This window comes from Lynx canadensis, chromosome D1, assembly GCF_007474595.2.
Source record: "Lynx canadensis isolate LIC74 chromosome D1, mLynCan4.pri.v2, whole genome shotgun sequence".
Classification (NCBI taxonomy): domain Eukaryota; kingdom Metazoa; phylum Chordata; class Mammalia; order Carnivora; family Felidae; genus Lynx; species Lynx canadensis.
In genome coordinates this window covers 76329239-76351075 of record NC_044312.2, presented here as the reverse complement: position 1 = coordinate 76351075, position 21837 = coordinate 76329239, and the positions used below count along the sequence as shown (strand labels likewise).

The following is a 21837-nucleotide window of genomic DNA, read 5'->3' as shown; positions in this document are numbered from 1 at the left end:
AAGAAGACAGACTCCCCTCTGTACTGATGGGTGCCAAGTTTGGGTGCCTGGTGGGGGGTGTGAGGCCTGCCTGGGAGGTGGGAGGTGACAAAGACTCATGTGCCCTTGAGGCCTGATCCTTCCAAAGTGGGTTGTTTGGATATCACCACCGTAAGCCCTGGCTGGGACACCCAGACCAAATCAACTCCACAACCTATGGTCTGAGCCCACCACCACATTCTCATTCCTTGGGCCTTAAAGACACATCAGGTTTCATCCCAAGCCACACAAATGGACTCTGAGGATGATTAAGTATCATTGGTTATCACTGAGTGACTGGTTAACTGTTTAATGGGGTTCTTCCCAAAGTGGCAGGAAAATGAGGGAAAATAACATGACCCTTACAAGAACGTCCAGTGTGTCCTGAGGTTTCCTGGACTCCTTGCCTTCTGTGCCTTGGAACTGAGCTCGGGGTGGGAATTCCAATGTCTCCAAAGGGCTGGCCAAGCCACTAATCAGCAAGAGCTGCCAAGGATTCGCTCAACCAAAATCTCACCGTCAGGACTGTCCCCATTTAGTGCTCTGGGCACGCGGAGTGGAAGAGTGTTGGGCTGAGGGTCGCAAAAAGGGCGTGAAAAGTCCAGAATATGCTGGTGGGAGTGAGGAGAGGGAATCCACTTCACAATTTTGATCTTTTTCCAGCTTCTCAGCAGAAGCAATAACTGACCAGGCAGCCAGGCCAAGAAGCAAAAAGCCAGCGGCACTAATTCTGGAGTTTAGGGAGAGTGACTCAATCATGCGAGGTAGATCCCATCTGGTGAACAAAGTGGCAGCCCCCGACAGGAGAGGAAGGAAACTAATCAGCAACCACACCATCACTCAGGAGCTCTGTGTGTATTTGTCTCATTTGATCCTTAAAACAGCCCTGAAAGAAACATGCTATTTATCCCATTTTAAAGGCAAGGGTGAAGTCACTTGCCCAAGGTCCCAGAGCCACTCAGGGCCAAAGTCAGAATTTATCCCCACGTCTCCTGGCTCTTTTGCGGCTCCATAACACAACCACCCCTGGGAGTCCCAGACTTTTTAAGATAAATACAAGTTCTCACTTTTCCTGAAGTCTTGATTCCTTTTGCCAGGGACGCATACACAATCACCCAAGCCAGGAAGAGGCAGAAGGCTAGTGGCCACCTGATCTCCCCAGGATATTCAATTCCAGCAGAAATCTTCAGCACAAAGTACCTAAGAGGTGGAAAGAGAGATCAGGGAGGGGAAGGAGGAGGGAGGGAGGTGAGAGTCTGCAGGCTTTTATCTCCCAGCAGAGCCAGGAGCCTTGAATAAACCCCAGCCACTCTCACCGTCCTGGTTAGAGACCTGATGAGATCAGGGTGAGGGATGTGCCGATCTGGGTTCAAGCCCATACATTAGCACAGAGGCCAGTTGGATTTACTGGGTTTCTAATTATGTTGTGGGAAGCCCATTATGGCCCTGGCAGCCTCTGAGCAAGGCTAAGTCAGCTCTACTGCCATCGGGAGCTGCCCCAGTACAAGTGCAAGTCCAAGGGCCTTGGGGGTTCTGGCACAAGCAGTACCCTCCCCCCTCCTGGTGACACGAGGTAGCTGTAGGGACACTGAGTCATGACTCAGACAATCCCTTCAGCTCTGCAACGATCAATTCCTGCACCTTGGATGAAGCTGCTGCGCTTGTAGCTTTCTGTGACCTGAACAAAGGGCCAGCCAGAATCCAGACTCGGCGGGACTGCAGAAATGTCGACCCAGAGTGTCCTGACCTGCACAGGGACGTGAAGGTGGTGGCTCCACTCCTGGCCTAGCTGGCAGCGGTGCCCTCTGGCAGCTAGCGGGTATGCACTTGGGAGGCTATTTGGCAGCGCATAGCCCTGCTTTTGGGAACAGAGATGGCCATACTCCATGGTGGCACAGCCCCAGCCTCTTTCGGTCTCAACCCCTGGGGCAACCTGGGCTCAAGAGCTTGGTAAAAGTGGCCAAGTGTGGAACTGGCCTAGGCCCCCCCAAACTTAGGGACCATGTCTCCCAAGCAATAAAAAGTCCTCCCCCATGTCCCCACTCCCCAGATGGGTAAACCATCGAGGCAACTGTTCCACAGCATCTTGGCCATGTCAAGTAGCCCATGCTTTAACGAGGGACCTCCCAAATGGTTCCTGATATCAAATCCTCTTGGAAATAAAGACTAGTCCCAGAGAATAAGTAAAGACCACCAAAAACATATTCACAAATCATTGTACCATATACCTAACCACATGGATTATGTGATCAGATTTCACCTAACCACCAAGTCAAGACCCAGTTTCCCAGTGATCGGGGTGACCCACTCTCTCTGCTCCTACATTATCTTCAAAAGGGATTAGGTTATCATTCAGTCTAACTCTCACTTCTGTTCTGCAGGAAACAACCATGACGCCTCTGGGTGCACACAGGAGAGAGAACCTGGAATCTGAATTAATGGCTGTTGGGAGAGGTAGTGGAGACCACTTCTTACTATCTAAGTAAAGGCCACAAACCAGGGGCCCACTGATATGGGGATTTCATTTGGCCCCAGTGTTTTATGTGAATGAATTTGCTAACCTCTAAAATGGGAGAGACACGTAAGAAATTCAGATTTTATTTCCAACTTGTCTTACAGAATGCAAGCTCTAGCAGCACCGGCCTGCCTTTCCAAATGACACTGTCACCTGGAGCGGAGCAGCCTCCCTCTCACATGGCAGACGGGCTCTCCAGTTTGCCACTGTCCCCACCATTCTCCATCATCTAGTTTGTATTTTAAAACCTCCCTGCCAAGCCTCAGGGCACATCCGTGTTTACAACCCCGACATAAAGCTTAACTGGAGAACATTCCTTATTTACCCTCCACTGAACCCTGTCTACATTTATCTCCTTTAATAAATGATTCCATAAATTTTATTAAATCCTCCTATGGTGGCTAAGGATTTCCTACTATTCCTTAACTTCAATCCTCAAAGACTGAAAAAAAAAAAAAGAATGTAAAAAGTACAAAAGTAAGGCAAAACTGTTTTTAAAAAGAGAGAGTGTTCTTCTTTAAACTAAATTATGACTTGTTTTCTTACTTTTTGCCTCCCTTCCCAAGTTTAGATGGAAGGAAAAAAAAAACAAATAAACAAGGGAGGCAAACAATAAGAGAGTCTTAAATACAGAAAACAAACTGAGGGTTTGTGCAGGGGAGAGGGGAAAATGGGTGGTGGGCATTGAGGAGAGCACTTGTTGGGATGAGCACTGGGTGTTGTATGTAAGCAATGAATCACAGGAATCTACCCCCAAAACCATGAGCACACTGTATACACTGTATGTTAGCCAATTTGGCAATAGATTATATTTAAAAATAAATAAAAATAATAGATAATAAAATAATAAAGTAAAATAAACAAAACCTAGTTCAGTGAAGGTCTGCTTCAGTCACGTTGGCTGAAGGTTTTGCAGTGTTCTGTCACCAACACCAGGAGTGACAGCAATACCAGTTCTGTTCCCAAGACATGCAATCACGTCCCCTCTCCAAAGCCAAGAAACACAACAATTTGCTCGCAGAAGTCCAACCAGGGAAGGAGACTCCTTCCCAGATCACTCGAGTAGGTACGGAGGGCGCAGACGGAGGCAGCTCATCCCTTGGACCACCCACACCTTGGACCACAACTTGAAAATTCATTAATTCACTGGGTTTCCCTTAGAAAGTTTATTTAAAAAAAAAAATCTTACTTGAAGTATTCTTCACTTCCACTAACAAATGTCTTATTGGCCTGGCTGGTGAAGTTAACCATTGTCAAGTTGGGATAGGCAGTCATGCAGAAAGTGGAGTTCTTGATCTGTATTTTGGGATGGTCGCTGATGACACAGGAATCTGTTTAGAAGAAGATGGGATGGAAACACAGTGAAATCTGTACAGAAATTACACACATCTCTCTCCTCTCTCTAGCAACTGAAGAATAAGAGCCAAAAGTATTTGCCAAATGCTAGAGACTAACCTGGAAAGTGTTACCTGAACAAAGGTGCATCTGTCAGGTGCAGATGAACCCCAGGATTATGTTTTAGTCATCCCAGAGCCCCCAGGACCCCCAGCAGTGCCCTGTGCTAACAAAGCTTGTCATTTACGGAGAACTCCCTACGTGGCAGGAGCCATGCTACACATTTTGCATGGTTATCTCATTAATGTTCACAACAGCCTAAGGGTAAGTGCTATTACCTCCGTTTTTTCCTAATGTTTATTTTTATTTTCGAGACACACACAAACACACACTCACTCTCTCTCTCACACACATACACACACACACACACACACACACACAGCGTGAGTTGGGGAAGGCAGAGAGAGCAGGAGACACAGAATCTGAAGCAAGCTCCAGGCTCTGAGCTGTCAGCACAGAGCCTGACGTCGGGCTTAAACTCACAAACCACAGGATCATGACCTGAGCCAAAGTCAGAGGCTTAACCGACTGAGCCACCCAGGAACCCCTATTACCTCCATTTTTAAAGTGAGGAAAAAGGCTCAGAGGAGTTAAGTAACTCTACTCAAATCACACAGCCAATAAGGAAGAGCATCGGGATTCAAACCCAGATCCTAGGACTCCATAAGAAACAAATGGCTTGCAGAAACGAATCTGTAACTGAAGTTTGAAAATTCAAATCTGCAATCTGAAATTGAATCAGACATAAGCAAACCTTCTGAAGGACTACCACAGGAGGCTTACTAATGAGTTCACCTTGAACCCGCCGCCTGGCACATGGCTGACAGACGGTAAGTGCCTTAAGATACATGCTGCATCTGCCTCCCACACACACACATGGGTTTGAGGAGGCAGAGACCATGCCATGTGCTTGTAAGCCTGCAACAAGACCTAACACGGTGCTTCTCAACTGGGGATGAATTTGTCCCCCACGGGGCAGTTGGCAATGTCTGGAGACGTGTTTAGTTGCCATATCTAGGGAAGAGGATACTATAGGCATCTAGCGGGGACAGGCTACTGATACTGCTAAATATCTTACAATGTACAGGCCAGCCCCCCACAACAGAGAATTATCCAGTCAAAATGTCCAGGGTTTCGAGGCTGAGAAGGCCTGACCTAGGGTGGGATGGGGAGGGGGGACTCACCAAGTGGATCATAGTAGGTCAGGCACTCCGCTGGACACTTTAACAAGGACTATCCCATGAAATCCTCATCAACCTTGGGAGGTGTATATTAGTATGCTCATTTCAAATAGGAAGAAGCTGAAGTCTTTCTGACTATATTACAATGCCTCTCTGACAGCCTTATAAATACCCATCACTTGGCAGTTTAAATAGAGTCCACCAGGATACTGTTTTATCCCCAAAGATACTATTTTACAAAGGAGTGAAAAGTAACGATAACAATGGCTAACACAGGGCACATACCATGTACCTTTGTAAGTGCTTTATATGCACGGACTGATTCAAGCCTCACATCACCCCTATGAGGTAGGTATTGTCATTGTCTATGCTGCAGATAAAGAAACGGGCACAGAGAAGAGCAGGTGCTTGCCAAGCTCATACAGCAAAACCAGGAGGCAAACAAGCATTCTTTCTTTGGGGGCCATGCTCTTAACCATTGTACTATGAAGCAGAGAGCAGGGATCATAGATTCGAACACCTTCATAAACCAGGCTGGTGACACAAATGATGAAGGCATAAAATAGAGGGTGATAAGGAGAGGTGGGGACTCTGGCAAACCAGACGGTGCTCCAGACAAACGGGGCCATGCCTTTTCCTTGTGTTCTGGCAAAAGATGCAGAAAATTTGCATATTTACATGAAATCTCTCCACTTTATTTTATTTTTTTTACATTTATTTATTTATTTTGAGAGAGAGATAGAGAGTGGGCGGGGGGGGAGGGTGCTGGTGCAGAGTGAGAGAGAGAATCCTAAGCAGGTTCGGCACTGACAGTGCCTGATGTAGAGCTTGAACTCACGAACTGTGAGATCACGACCTGAGTGGAAACCAAGAGTCAGACGCTCAGCTGACTGAACCACCCAGGTGCCCTGAAATCTCTCCATTTTAAAATGTTGGAAATAAGGTCAAATTATTTTTAGATATCGTGGACCAAACTACAACAAAAAAAAGAGGACAGGGCCACCTGAATCCGGTGCATGGGCTCCTAATGCATGCTACCTGTGGAACAGTAAAGTGGATAAGACTATGGGTTCAGAGGCTCCTCTGCCCTGAGAGTTTAGAGGAGTTAGAGGAGTCCCTTTATCTGTCCAAGCCTCTGTTGTCTGATAATTGTTATATCTAGCTTACAAGATTGTTGCAATAACCAAAGTAAGTGATATCAGGAATGAAAAAAAAAATCTCACAATGCCTTGAGCGCTGCTGGACTCAATAAATTTTAGCCATAACTCAGTCATCATTGTCATACATTTTTATGGGGTGGGCATCTCTAGTCCTCAGTGACATCTCCCACAATCTCACTGGCCAGCCATAAATCACCTACCACCTCCCGCTTGTTCCTCCAGAATATCTCATTATATCATATAAAAACTTTTAAATAACAATTATAAGACTCTCTTCCCTCTGATTAGTTATTTTTTCTTTAACGTTTATTTATTTGTGTGTGTGTGTGTGTGTGAGAGAGAGAGAGAGAGAGAGAGCATGAGCGGAGGAAGGGCAGAGAGAGAGGGAGACACAGAGTCAGAAGCAGGCTCCAGGCTCTAAGCTGCCAGCACAGAGTCCGATGCAGGCCTCGAACTCACGGACTGTGAGATCATGACTTGAGCAGAAGTCAGACACTTAACTGACTGAGCCACCCAGGCGCCCCTCTTCCCTCTGATTAGTTCTTTAAACCAGAGTTTTCAACAGCAGTGCTACTGATTTTTTGGACCAGATAATTAATTCTCTGTTGCCGGGAGCTCTCCTGTGCATTGCAGGATAAACAGCATCGCTGACCTCTGCCCACTAGATGGCAGGAGCATGTCCGCCCCTCCATCAACACCCCACTACCCTCGTTGTGATAACCCAAAATATCTATAAACATTATCAAATGTCTCCTGAAAAATCTCCCGGAGTTGAGAACCGCTGATTTTAGAGTCCTCAAAATACCTTTTAATTCAATATTATCTTTAGTCTAATCAAATAACAGAGTTCCGGAGGGATTCTGACCTAATTATCAAATATTTACAAAGGGAGCATTTGTTTCCCCCAGCAGCAATCTGAATGAAGACAACAAAGAACCATCCACAGCCCTTTTCTGTAAGTAAGCGCAGAAGTTATCTCCTGTCCTCCTGCCAAAAAGTACGTCCATCCCCTAAGACCGAAGAAACCGCTAACACACGGGCAAATGCCAAATCGCTTGCTTCCAGAACTGCCATTGTGAATCATGCGGGCAGCTTCCCTAGAGAGCTTCCCTGGACGTCTCTGGATCCCTACTCATAGGGGCAGTGCAAAGTCACGCCCTTCCTGCGTCACTGCAGAGGGCTCCTTGCGGCCTCCAGCCTCCTGCAATGTCCCTTCCCACCATTGGGCGGCAGAAGCGTGCTTCCCAGCGCGCAGCGCCTTCAGGTGGGCCAGTGGAGGAAGGATGGGCCGTGTCATCAGACCTCCGCGGCCCAGCAACCCTGAACAAAGAACAGCGATAACGATCGTGCTAAATTGGAAGCTGTTCGAATGGGATTCTCTTTACTCGGGCAATTATTAATAAATGAAAGCACACGAAAGACCAGGGAGAAAAGGGATCATTTAATTAAAGTTCTAATGAAAATTAAGCCATTCCAGGAATAGAAATGGTATTTTTGTTGTTCCCATTTTAAATGACCCAGTCGGCTCCTAATTTCACAGAACAGTCGCTGGTCTCAGTTGACAGGGCATGGATTAGCTATTCTCCATTAGACATCTGAAAGGTTGAGTCCTCCTAAGGAAGACAGTCTTACAACCCACACCTTAGAAACATGCTGCAAGCCCAGCCTCTAACAATGGACAGAGCCAGGGCTGGGGGGCTGGGGTACAGGGCCCTGGCATCCCGGTGGTGAGTCAGGCTCCTGGACCGATATGACCCTAGCAATGCTGAGCCGGCCATGGGATAAACACTTACTCGCTATGACTGAAAGTCATAACTGTGAGCTATCCAATTCCTCCTCTGAGACCAGTGGCCCGCTATCACATGGTAGGGCAGTTATAGGACAGAGGCTGAGCCTGGAGGTTATTTGTGGAACACTGCGCTAGGGGAAGGGATTTTTCCATCTTCTAAACATTTCTCAGAATGGCCATTTGGGAAAGGGTCTGGGATATCCACCATCTGAACTCATGACTTGTCCATCAGAGCAGCCTGACTGCTGCAAGTCAGTCCACCACCGCCCTTTCTAAGTCACCCCAGGACTCCAAAGGACCAATACTTCCACAAGGGAGACCCTGGCCTCAGTAATGGAACACAGTCATGTGCAGACAGTACAGCGAACAGATGGAGGGACTGTACAGAGAAAGAGTGAAGATTGGAAACTTGCTTTAAAAAAAGTGGGGGATTGGGGCTCCTGGGTGGCTCAGTCGGTTAAGCGTCTGACTTCGGCTCACGTCATGATCTCACGGTCCATGAGTTTGAGCCCCGTGTCGGACTCTGTGCTGACACCTCACAGCCTGGAGCTTGTTTCAGATTCTGTGTCTCCCTCTCTCTCTGACCCTCCCCCGTTCATGCTCTGTCTGTCTCTGTCTCAAAAATAAATAAACGTCAAAAAAAATTTAAAAAAGTGGGGGATTGGGGTGCCTGGGTGGCTCAGTCAGTTAGGTGTCTGACTTCAGATCAGGTCATGATTTAGTGGTCCATGAGTTCAAGCCCCACGTCAGGCTCTGCACTGACAACTCAGAGCCTGGAGCCTGCTTCAGATTCTGTGTCTCCCTCTGTCTCTGTTCTTCCACCACTTGTGCTCTGTTTCTATCTCTCAAAAATAAACGTTAAAAAAAATTGTTTTCAATGGGAGTGGAATTTAAAGCACTTGCTAAGAATAAGATAAAAATCTGTCCAGCCTGTTCATATGCTCCCAGGGAATAATCAGAGTGAAAAATGTCCATTGTCTCTCTCTGCTCAGAGCTTGCATAGTTTTTATGGTTTGTACCAGTCAACTAGGAGCTTAGCTGTAAAATGCCATTACTCTGCCTTTAATGTTATCATCCGCCAGACTGGAAACTTCACAAATCCAGGAGCACCCTTTCCCACATTCCTGGTCTAGATAACATGCTCAGCTTGCTTCAAAAAAAAAAAACAACACACAAACGAATATAAGTGTGTATATATACACACAGACACACACTCTGGCTATAAAATAAATGTGTCCATGATAGAAAAGGTAGAAAAGAAAATATGGTCGCAAATCTGTCAGTAAACATTTTGTGTATTTGGGGGAGGATTTCCCCATGTTTTATGAATATTCATGTTTAATGACTACAGAATACTTCATTCTATGGATGCACTACAGTTTATTTGAACTATGGGATTATTCAAGAATTATTTGCATTTTGGTCACACATTTCAGTGTTTCTAGTGTTTTCCAAGACTGTAAATGTGGCTACAATGAATAATCATGTATAAGTCTTATCTGGGTCTTTGATTTCCCCCCTTAAGATTGATCCCCAGAAGTGGATCTACTAAGTCAAACGACTGTTCGGACAAGCTTTCTTTTTAGCCCAGGGAATCTCAGTCCCTAACAGACAGTTAGGGAACACATGGACTGATGTCACTCTGCCAGGACTGATGGGGCAGAACCTGATGGACCAAGGAGCCTTTGGGAATCCTGGATGAGCAGGCAATCAGGAGTCATGACATCTAAATCTCGGTGCTGGTTCTACCTTTCGATTTACAGCCTGACCCTTCCACTCTCTTCAAGTTCACTTTCTCAACTGCAAAATGGTAGTCATGTCACCTGCCCCTTGGAACTCTTAGGGCTCTTATTAGGAAGAGCAGGGACATCTTTTATAAAGCTGCTTTGTAGACTGGGGAGCATTTGGCATGATGCTTTAGAACCGTGGCCTTGGGAGGAAGGCAAACTTGGGTTCAAATCCCAGGTCTACCACAGAGTTAGCTCTATGACCTTGAGCTCCAGCTTTTTCATCTGTAAAATGGGAATAATAATAGAAGCCATGTGTTGACTTGTTGTGTGTTGGTAATACAAGTAAAAGTGTTCCCATAGTGCTTGGCATGTCGAAAGTGGTGCTAGCTGTTATTTAAGTGTGAAGGTGCCACACAAATATTAGTGGATATGTTTGTTGAAGAGAATGTTGTTTCTGAACTACTGCCCCTCCTGGAGGACAGCTGTGGGACACTGATCACCATGACATCTATGGTTCCTGATGGAAGTCCCCAGGCAAACTTCCCATGGAGCCTGATTCAAGCCAGTAGTCCTCCTCCAGCAGGTTCTCCCTTGAAAAGTGACCTCCCTCCCGGGCACAATCTGGGAAGGACAGGCAAGTCTGGGGAATGACCTTGAGGTATTTCTGCATTCTAGACTCTACATCCTAGAAAATGTTCCAGGAGGGCACTCCAGCAGCTAATTGTTAGTTGTGAATCCATGAACAGCTTTTGAGTGGAATTCTCCCAGAGAGCAGCTTTGTAGAGGTGACCACTGGGATGGCAGAAATGCAGGCAAGGAGAGGGGGCATTCCATTCCAAAAATGGTTAAGGGCATCTAAATCAATAAGAGGTGTGATCAAACTCCAACCTAGTGGTTCTTTGGTTCCTGGGGCACTTTAAAACTACGGATCCTTGACTCTATCCCTAAATTGTCTGATTTAATTAGTCTTATGTGGACCCTAAGGGATGTCTTGATTTGTCAGTTCCCCAGGTGATTTGATGTATAGCAGCTTGGGCTGAGAACTGCTGCCCTAAGCCAAGAATCCACCAACACTGAGACTGTGAGAACACTGAGGCAAAGAGAGTTTAATGGACGCTTCTCGTCGAGCCACCCACCTGGGAACCTCCACACACCCCATCCCGCATTCCTGAATACTTCCAGGTGCACAGGGTTTGACTTCCATGGGCACATGTCTTTAGTTTTAGCTCTTTTTCAGTCTTTGTCAAAGCCACTCTAGGTGGAGGTTGGTCATGGCATGTATGTATATGCACAATGTGTGTAAAAATACTCCAGTGTGAATTACTGCCTTTAGGTATGTGCATGTCTACAAGGATATGGCAGGGAAGAATTCATCTTTCTCTCATAACACACTCAAAGGGTTAAATAATGCCCTCATTCTGCAATGTGCTGGCTGTGAGGGCAAAGGAGCTGATTTGGGGGCCTACACTAAGAGCCAATCATGTAGAGATCACAGATTCTGACCTCAGCACAGATTGAGCTTAAGGGGAATAACAGATCTGCTGGAAAAAGAAGAAATTACTTGCTTATTGGTGCCCACTGAAATGACAGAGAGGTTTCAAAGGTGACAAAGGTGACTGAGGCACCTTCTATTTGTAGAAGGCTATACATACATATGTAGAAGGCTATACATATATTTGTAGAAGGCTGCTCCCATATCCTTTGTTTCTGGCTTCCTTACAGCAATCCCGTGAGGTAGGTAGGATAAAGAACACTATTATTCCTACTTTACAAGTGACAAAAATGCAGATCCAGAGAGAAAGGTTACCTGCCCAAGACCCATGTACCGTCAAGGGCAAAGATGTCATTTAGGCCAGACAGCCTTGCTGACAAGTCTGCCCTGCTCCTCCTCACTTCCACCCACCTGCCTTTGACCCAGCAAGCTGACAGCTCCCCACAAGCCCTCACGTCCTAGGGGATTTCAGGTTTGAACCGTCAGGAACTCTCCCTGACTCCCCAGGCAGACTTCCCCATTTCTAGGTACTACATTATGCACGTTTCTAATCTCTATCAGAGGTCTGCCACTCAAGTATCTGTTCTCCTAGTTACCTCATGCACTGAGCAGTATTTTGTGAAGTGTGATCCAGGATCACAGGCATCACTCTCCTACACTCTAGGACCCCATTGCATTCAAATTGTACAGTACATATGAGTCACCTGAAGACCTTGCTAAAATGCGAATTTCCCAACCCCATCCAAATCTAATATATCAGACTACTCAGTGGGCCTCTAAGTCTGCATTTTTAACAAACACTCCAGTTAGTCATGGACAAACAAAAATGTCATCACCCCTCCTCTGAGCCATGAGCTCCTTAAATGTTAGAATTAAGTATATTTGGTTGTTTTCATCTCTGCCCACCACTTAACGTAGGGATATCCAAACTTACCTAATAAAAGTTTGGTTTTATCTTTGCATTCTGGCGTGTTCCAAGGGTTGTTGCAGGAGCCCCAGGGCAGCACAGACACAAAGGAGGCAAACAGGTAGAAAAGTGTGTAGCAAATAATCACATTGTAGTATATGGCTATTAAGACGGAGATGATCAGCATTGCGATGCCACAGCCTGTGGAAGCAAGATTTCCAGGGACTCATTCCAGTCCAAGTCCTAGGGAATTCTTACAGTTGGGCACAGGGAGGGGACCTAGGTCTTGGCTCTCTTTCACAGATGGATACACAAATAGTGGAGTGGATTCTGTGTCCATCAGGGAGACTGAGGCATTCTGCGAGGAACGGACCAATGCCAGAGGCAATCTTGGGCCATTCTTCAGAGGGTCCCAGAGGTAGAATGGATCAAATAAAGGAAAATGTGAGTTATCCTGTTCACAAAAGCAGGTCTCCCTCCTGGGGGCTGCATGGTGCCAGAGAGAGCAGAAGAGGGCTGAGGAGGCTGGGAGGCAGGGCGGACTCACCTTGTAGGGCCGGGATGGCCTTCCACACAGACACTGGCCCCTGGCTGGCAAACTGGCCCAGTGACACTTCTAGGAAGAAGATGGGTAACCCAGCCAGAGCCAGCATCATCAGGTAGGGGATGAGGAAAGCACCTTGGAAAGACAGAGTGAGAAGTGAGAAGCCCTCAGAGGCCAAGGCCACCTTGGCCCACATTCACCCTCTGAGGTGGGAGCTGGCTCCCCCTCATTTTCCAAGAAACTTTTGACATTCCAGCTCAACCACAGGGACCCCGGGACATTTAACAGCCTTCCTGTACCAAGTTCAGTCCAGAGTACCCAACAAACACACTACTTTTCCCAATTCCCTCCTGGATGGGTTGCTAGGGGTTGTGTCATGGTGGGGTTTTATTCTTTTCTCTTCTTTTCCTTTTCTTATTACAGCATTTCAACGTCCTCCAAATTAAGCTCTTCCAGCATTCAATAAATCCACACCTGTGACTCACTACTAGAGTCATATTTGGTGAAATCGTCTCAGCATCTCCACCCTCCAAGGACCCGATATCTACTAAGGTAGACTCCAGGAGCCCTCCTGTGCAATACCCTGAGTCACCTGCACACCTCCTGCCACTCAGTGCTGGGTCTGCTCTGCCAGACAAGTGGCTAGAAAATCCCTCTCTCCGCCACCCCAGCCACCACACACTTCTCAACTTTCTTCTCCACATGAAAATCCCTTCCATCCTTCAAGGTCAACTCAAATGCTTCCTCCTTCAAGAAGCCTCCCTTCTCTGTCCTCCCACAATACTTCCCTAGGCACTGAGCACCTCCCAATATTTACATAGTGTCTTACCTAGACTGGAGCCCCCAGAGGTTGTCAGCCCTTCATCTCTTTATTCCCTGGAATGTCCCCCCCCCTCCCGCTCCCTGCAAACAGGACAGTAGTAGTAGGGAGGCTGCCTCAACTGATGGGGGTTCTCTGGGGTTCATTCCCTTCAAGAATTAAGATCGTTTGGGAGGGCCTTAGGGAAGAGCCATGATCTTTGAAATGACTTGGACCAGTAAGCACTGTTGCATGGGTCAGAGCCAATTCAGGCACTAGGGATGCCAGAACCCAGAACGCTGTGCTCCAGGAAAGGAAAGCTGATTTTTCTCTGTTCTACTCTTTTTGGTCACCCTTCTTCCAACTTCCTGTCTGGGCTGAAACGCCTTTCCTGCCTGGGCCCCTCCAGGTAAGGAAAGCCCAGCAGGGGCCTCAAGCTCTTGGGGAGTAAAACGGGGGGGGGGGGGGGTCCTGCTCTAGCCTCTCCAGATGGGGTTTTGGAGAAGGGTGGATTATGCAATCCTTCCCCTGCTCCCGAGAAGGAGGAGGCCAGCTCTCCACCCAGTGCTGTGGGCTGCGGGGCTGGGAGCCGCAGTGTAGAAAAGTCTGCCTCCCCCTCCCCGTGCATGGCTACGTGAGGAGCTCCTGGAACCGGGAGCAGGAACCTGGCCGCTGGGCCAGACGCAGACCCACACTTCGCGGATCCCCAGGGGAGCAAAACATGGGTACTTCTGGCATGCCAAACTGCCCTGGCTGAAAGGCCCTCCCTAGCTCCTCCCCCACCTCCCACCACTACCTGTCACTGGAAGCCTTATTATAGCATCTCCGGCCCACTTCTTGCACCCTGGACTGGGATTCTTACAGAAAACCAAGCGGAAACCCAGCTAGGGTTCCTATTTTTGTGTGGCCAGCACATGTTCTTCTGTTTCCAGGGCACCTCCGTTTGCAAATGATCGGCCATCCTCATAAGTACTTGTCAATGTGTCCTAATTTGGAATTGGAGGGGAGAAGGCATATTTTTCCGTTTTAATCATCTGGTGGTGCAGCACCTGTCTGCTGTCTGGAGCCCACCCAAGAGAAAACAAAAAACAAAAAAACCCTAACTTGGTGGGGAGGAGGTCTCTTTGGTCCTAGGAGGAGGTCCTAGTTGCAAATTCCTATTCCTAGAGGGGGACTTGTCAGTTTAGGCAATGTGGGGGCGAGGCCCTGGCCAAGGTGCCTCAAGGTGGAGAGCGCCAGCAAAGAGGACCTTGAATGGGCGGGCTCTCTCCTCCTCAGTGTGTACATAAGAGGTACACTGGATCCAAGGGGCCTGGCAGCTGGTATGTACCTAACTGGCATCCTCACCATTTCAGAAATGGTTTTCCTTCAAAAGCAGCTTCTTCCACCCAGTGAAGACAAACAAAACGAAAACCATTTTTTGCCAAACAACTTGGCTAAAGTCAAAATATGTCCTGCTTGTGCCCAAGGGGATGTATGTGTGCGGGTACTTCTGAGAGGTTCTGGAGAGTACAGACCCCGGCCCCTCTGCACTCCCCCCTCCTGGGTCACCAGCACCCTGCATTCTGCACAACTCAAACACCCATTTGCAAGGTCTCCTATGTAGGCTCGGATTTCCAGGTTATAATCTTAAACCGTCCTTAATTTGGTGTCCAGGACCACACAGCTACTGCCATTTAAGTGCACAGAGTGCGCTGCTACAAGAATATCTCTTGGCTAAATCAGAGTTTGAATTCTGAATGCGGCCATGCCTGCTTGGCTCGGGACCCAGTCCCCCAAGCTGGACCAGTGGGGGATCATGGAGGCCCCCCTCTCTCCTGAGCTCCATCTTCAGACAAAAGCCTCCTGGATCTAGTGCCAAACCGTTAAGGTGGCCCCTGCCCTCTGGCTTAGCACCGATGCCTACGGGGGATGGAGCCGGAGCGAGGAGGCTGCTCCCAGCCTCCCCTCCCTGCCCTTTCCGAGGCTCCTGGTGCCTCCCCAACCCGCAAGTGCCCGCCCCGCCCCTCCGCAGGCGGAAAGACCGGAAAAGCCATACCTCCCCCGTTCTGGAAGGCCAGGTAGGGAAACCTCCAGACATTGCCCAGCCCCACTGCGTACCCCACCATGGACAGGATGAAGTCCAGTTTGCTGGACCAGTTCCCTCGGGCCTTATTCTCATCCCCTTGCTCGTCCTCCTGGGGGCGGAAAAGCACATTGTCGGATAACAGCCCCGGGGCCACCGGCAAGCAGGCCCCATTCCGCCCATCCCCCCTGCTGAGGGTCTTTCCCAGCAAGCAGGCCCCCATTTTCCAACTGAGGATGCATTGGCAAGCAGGACCCCAGTTTTGAAGAGAGAGGATGCATCTACAAGCAGAGCCTTTACCCCTCACCCCTGCACTGAAAGTCTTTCAGCAAGCAGGCCCCCAATTCTGATATGAAGATTCATCTTCAACACACCCTTAGACCCCTCCTTCCCAAATCCTGCAGTCAGGGCATACCAGCAAGCAGCTTTCCCCAAACCTTGAATCTGTTGGTTGATTGCAAGCAAGTCCCTCCATCCCCAACCCCTGACCAAGAGTTCAGTTGGCAAGCAGTTCCCCAATATCATGCCTAGAATCCCCAGCAAGCAGATCCCTAACCAACCCCTCTCTCCCCAAAACCCTCAACACACTCCTTCCTCAGCCCTTTCTCCCTCTGGAGTCTGCAAGGTCAGAAATAGAGCCGCAATGCCTGAAGCCAGCCAGAGCCCCTGCCTCATGTTCTCTGCCAAAGCCTATAGGCAGAACCTACCTGATTTGCTAGTGTAAGGTGGGGGGGGGGGCACCTTTCAACACCAGGGCAAGGGAAATGGGCTGGAGAGAGGTGTGGGTGTGAAACAAGAGGCAGAACAGAGAGGTAGATATGGCAAGAGACGAGACATCTAAAGCTTTGAGTTCTGGTCTAAACTTTACCACTAACCATCTGGATAATCCCAGGCAAGCCACATGCTCTCTGAGCCTCTGTGCTCCCATCTATAAAATGAGGGGCTGAGAAGAACTATCCCTTGAGGCGCTTTCCAGTTCCAACCATCTATGGACCTTTGAGGCTTGCCTCTCCAAGTTCACACTAAGATGCTCTCTTAGGGGCGGTATCTCCTTCTGGAATGCCTCACTACTAAGCAGAAAAGGAAGAAGATGAAACCACCTCAACAAATTCTAAATGTTCAGGACGCCTGGACACCACACCAAGGTTCCAAGGACCCAAGCCACTGCCCGGCCTCTACTTCCTCCGTCACACTCCATTTGCTATTCTAGCACTCTGGTATGTCTCACACTGTTCCACAGGCTGTGGAGAGTAAAGGAGCTGTCAGGAGAAGAGGAAGTCTCTGGAAGGGAGGAGGGCTGAGGTAGGTGTCAGGAAGGCAAGAACAGAAAAATGGGCAGAGCTGAGAATAGGCAAATGCAGGGCTTAATCTACTCTGAACATCTTCAGCATCCCCTCCACAGTCCTTTGCCAGGCACACCACCTCCAGCCCCACCCACCCTCCAATTCTTCTCAGGCTAAAAGGGTGGGAGTTTCAGCCGTTTTTGCGCTTTTGCCGCAGTGCGGAGGTTAAGCAAGGTATTTGAAACAATCTTCTGCCTCCATCTGGGGTCACACTGTTGGGCACATGCTGTCAGAGGCAGTTAATATATACAGACAAACGCTCCAGAAGTGGACACCAAAAACAGGGGCAAGTGGGAAGGTCTAAGTGTATGTTCATTTCTAGTTATTATTCCAACAGCTGGGTTCTTGAGGTGTGGGCCTGTGGATGTGTGTGTGTGTGTGTGTGTGTGTAAATACTAGAGTGTCACCGAACAGAAGGGCTGTATAAACTGGAAATCTGGGGCGCCTGGGTGGCGCAGTCGGTTAAGCGTCCGACTTCAGCCAGGTCACGATCTCGCGGTCCGTGAGTTCGAGCCCCGCGTCGGGCTCTGGGCTGCCGGCTCAGAGCCTGGAGCCCGTTTCCGATTCTGTGTCTCCCTCTCTCTCTGCCCCTCCCCCGTTCATGCTCTGTCTCTCTCTGTCCCAAAAATAAATAAACGTTGAAAAAAAAATTTAAACTGGAAATCTCACATAGGCAGATGTTTAGATTCAGGTGCTCAACACATGCCTAGCCCCCCAGACAGGGGAAGGACAGGAGACAGCAGAAAGGCAGGGGATGGAAAAGGAAGAGCTCAAGTAGGTGAGACAGGACAGAGAAAGGAAGAGATCAGAGGAAGCAGAGAGACTGGAGGGAAATGGAAGACAAGAGCCTGTATGGGAGAGGGTAATAATAAGCAGTAGTAGTTGCCTTATCCTGAACCCAGGATTGGGATTTGCTCTGTGAGTTTTTCATGCCTCTCATTGAGTGTAAAGGATCAAATGTAGAGGCAGGTCCAGGCATGGAGCTAAAGAGATAGATTCTCTTTAAGAAAACAACAACAACAACAACAACAACAACAACATATACAAAGTTATGATGAAAAACTAGGTACTGGGTTTTGGAAGAGCCCTGAAGCTTAAGCTTCAGTAGTAGCTTCATGTACACCCACCTCTCCTCAATGAGTTCTCATGTGATAATTTCACTCTAAGCGAAAGGTACTACTGCACTTAAACTGTTATTCCCTGCAGGGGGAGGGGAAGAGGGTTCCTCTGCATTTCTTAATTTTTCTAATTAAGGAAAAATATTTTAAAGAAAAGACTCACTCATAGACAAAAGGGGGAGTCTTGTTTTCATAATCTATCTGTCTCAACCGCTTCATGAGCCTGCATGAATTTGCGCGACTACTGAGGTTGGGAAGAGACAGGTCGTGGCGGCTCCTGAGATCGTGATTCCTCTGGCAGGGTCACAACAGCCCTTGAGCCCTGAACTGGGGACCCCAGCGCAGCGCGAGCTTCCAAAGCCCCAAAGCTGCCTCCCGCGTCCATTACCTGGCACTGCCAACCGGTCTCCCCATCAGCACACGTGCACCCACCACGGCCCGGCTCGCCTCGCACACCTAGGGGGCGGGAGGCGGCGCGGACCGAGCACGACCTGCTTACCTGGGCGGCAGCGGTGGCCACGCTGCCCGGGAGCACGGACGTGATTCCATCCGTGCCCAGCACCACGGTGCTCTGGCTCATATTCACCCAGCCCACGGCCGGGGTATTGTTCCGCTCCAGGGTGCCCTTGCCCACACTCACGTTAGCATCCCCCTCGGGGCCGCGCAGGGCCGGAATCTTACAATGCAGAGCGTTGCCGGGCCCGGCGGCCCCAGAAGGAGCTGCGGCCTGCGCGCCGCGCGCCTCGCTCAAGTCCCTCGGAGCTGCCGAGGCCGCAGGCGCCCGCGGGCTACTGAGTTTGCAAGCCCCCACGCCCTGCCGCTCCGCCTCACAGGCTCGCGCGTCAGGGGACTGGAAAGTTTGGGCGCCGGTGGAAGCGGACCTGGGCACACGCGGCGTCGGCGCCACGGCGGCGGCGGCGGCGGCGGCGGCGGGGGGAAGCTCCTGCTCCGGGCTCGTCCTGGGCGCGCACGGGCCAGCATGGTGGCCCAGCGCCATCGCCGCCCCCAGGCTGTTGGCTGGTTGTTTATTCATTTCCTTGGGAGCACCGCAATCCTGCAAATACAACGTGAAGTTCGTGCACACACAAACATACACGCACGCACAGAAAGTCACGGTAGCTCTAAAAATACCTGTATCTACATGTAAAGACGTTCACCACTCAGGTTCAGACACCACTCAGGTCCGTTCACCACTCAGGTCCCAATATCTCGGGAATAAACTGGCATCTGGATTTTTTTTTCCTTCTCCAAGAAAAACTGTATTTCTCAATTTGCCTGTCTTGTCAATAACCAGATGGCATAAAGCAGTTAATATTCTCCTCCCTGATGGTGGGAGAACTAAGAAAATAGGCAGAAATGTGTTTTTGTAGGGGGTAGCAAAGGAAGGTAGAAATAACCCTACAGCCATGAGCTCCCCGCCCTCTTTGGATTTCACATCACGGCTGTAGGGTGCCCACCTCCCCATCACCATAGTAGAAAGATTCTTTAATTTTCCGCCCCATTTCCTTTGTCATTCAATAATGCACATTGCTTTTTTTTTTTTTTTTAAATAAGCTATAGGCAAGCTGCGGCCACAAAGCTGATGCCCTGGCACCTACGAGTGTTTCAGGCCAAATGGGTTGAACGAATCCCAGCATTTCCAACCCCATCTTCGCCCTCCAGGTAGCAAAGGCAGGAATAATGATCCCGAGCAAAACAAGAACAACAACGACCACACAATAACCATAACAAACCAGATGTACAACACAAGACAGTAACCAGGTTTGTTATCTTACACAACCTACATTCACTCCCAGATTTCCAGATATGTAAAAGAACATGCAAAGTTTTTGGTTCTCTTTCCCCCTCCAGTAACTAGTTACAAGAGTGTCCAATGCCCTTCATGCTTGGGGACCAAAACTCAGGACTAATTTTCATTTCCTTTTTCTCAACTGAGTTTCAAACTAAAAGATCTGCAAGTGATGGTTTTTCTATCTGCTTTCTCCACTCGTGTAATCTTTCAGGGCTTCCTGAATATTAGCACCAATATTTACTATTACACTGTAAGAATGACCATATTACCTTCACCTCAACCTCGTGCATCTCGTCTAACCATCTTTCATAAATGCACAGGTCGGAACTCATTAATTTGCACCAAATCTAAACACCTTGTCTCCAGCAAGCATTGTTATCTCAAAAGCCTCTAGGACTCAGCGACTAGCCTCAGTACCGGCACCTGGCTTTTCAGCACCGAGGACAGTGCCTGGGATCACAGTTAGAAGATAGGGATCTCCGTTCTACAGAGCTTCAGAAACCTCTTTCCGACCTCAGGTGATGCTCACAAGAACAAATACCTACGGCTGTGAAGATTGCCCTCCCTTCCTCTTCCAAAATGCATAGAACACTTCAAAAAGAAGTACTCTAAACGAATCTGCCCTTCCTCCACCCGCAGCTCCCTTTCCTCTAAAAAGAACAAAAGCAAACACTCACCATGTCTGACACGGGCAACAGATTGAACGGGCAGAGAGTGAAACCAGCTATTGAGAAGACTGGGTTTGACTCCAACAAGAGAGGCGCTTTCTATATCTCCTTGGGAAAGGCCAGGTTTGCGTCAGTGCAAAGCAAGGTGCCCTTCGTTTGACATTTTCTTGATAATACAAGTTTGATAAATCATTACCCCCTTGGATTCGAGTTTTAAAGGGACAACAGCAGAGAGTACGCTGGCCAGTTGTCCCTCGGGCAGGAGGGGGCTGCGTGTTTGGCGTGACTCATATGGGTCTGATTACTAAACCGAAGCCGGCGGGAGGGGATGACAGAAGTTTGCCTCCTCCTAATTAAGGGAAACATGGGAGGGACACGTCCCACTGCACCCAAGGCGAGGCGCAGCCGCCAACAGAGCGGATTGGGCTATGAGGTGGGCGAGGGGGAAGGAATTAAATTACTGTCATATTTCTGTCTTTCTCTTCCTCTGGTTCCCTTGGCTGTCTCTCTGAATCTGCAGGCAGCGGGTTCCGCAATATTACCCTGAGATCGAGGGTCTGCATGTAACGGCACAGCTCTGCAATGGCCAGTGCTCACAGGTCCTGCATTTATAACATTTATAATGGTGTACCTGCCTGAGTGTATGTGGGCTTCAGATCCTCACAGCTCTACTCGCAGACAACCACTGTTAGAGGGCTGTTAGACAGCCCTTCCAGAAAACTAGGAGTTTCGCTTATACATTGAGGTCTAGTATTTGCATTCCTATTGTATCTCTATTAACACAAAAGAAATTCTGAGTAAAATTATGACTGTTCTCATTGTATTTTTTAGACACCTCTGAAAATACTTTCGACAAAGAGGACATTATTTCCAACAGTGATCTCGTTCTTAGGTCACTTTCAAAGTCAAACGGAAACCCATTCTTTTTTCATAGCCCTCTCAATAAAAACCCACCACAGCCAGGCCAGATGTGGAAGGCAAGGTCTGAGAGATCCTCCAGACAGCGATCTTCAAGAGCCAGGCGGCAGGATGGCCAACCGGGAAGCCACAGGAGGACGTTCTACTGTACTGCGGCGCAAGTGAGGGGTGGCCCTAAAGATAAAAAGATGGATTTTCTTGGTATAAAGCAATGGCTACAATCAGAAGAAAGGGAAAACACCTTTGCAAAGAAGGGTTGGTTTGGAGACTCCAAGGGGATTGGTAACGAAACACCTCCCCTGTCTCCTTTCTGGCCAGCTTCATTCGGGGAACGCCTCGCCCCGGAGGTGGGGAGCCAAGGAGGGCACTTTGTCCCCTCCCTGACGCTCGCAGCCCGGCCCAC

General features: G+C 48.7%; 1 protein-coding gene across 1 annotated transcript in view; it reads right to left on the bottom strand.

Moving 5' to 3' along the window:
* The window catches only part of SLC6A5 (solute carrier family 6 member 5), a 53322-nt gene extending 33184 nt beyond the window's left edge, over window positions 1-20138 (bottom strand). Inside the window, exons 1-7 of the mRNA XM_030333768.1 lie at window positions 20118-20138; window positions 18556-19110; window positions 15569-15707; window positions 12735-12866; window positions 12215-12388; window positions 3723-3864; window positions 1086-1218 (exon numbers count right to left, since the gene is read on the bottom strand). Coding sequence (XP_030189628.1) covers window positions 1086-1218; window positions 3723-3864; window positions 12215-12388; window positions 12735-12866; window positions 15569-15707; window positions 18556-19110; window positions 20118-20138 — 1296 coding nt within the window. The remainder of the gene's footprint in view (window positions 1-1085; window positions 1219-3722; window positions 3865-12214; window positions 12389-12734; window positions 12867-15568; window positions 15708-18555; window positions 19111-20117) is intronic.
* Between the last annotated feature and the right edge of the window lie 1699 nt (window positions 20139-21837).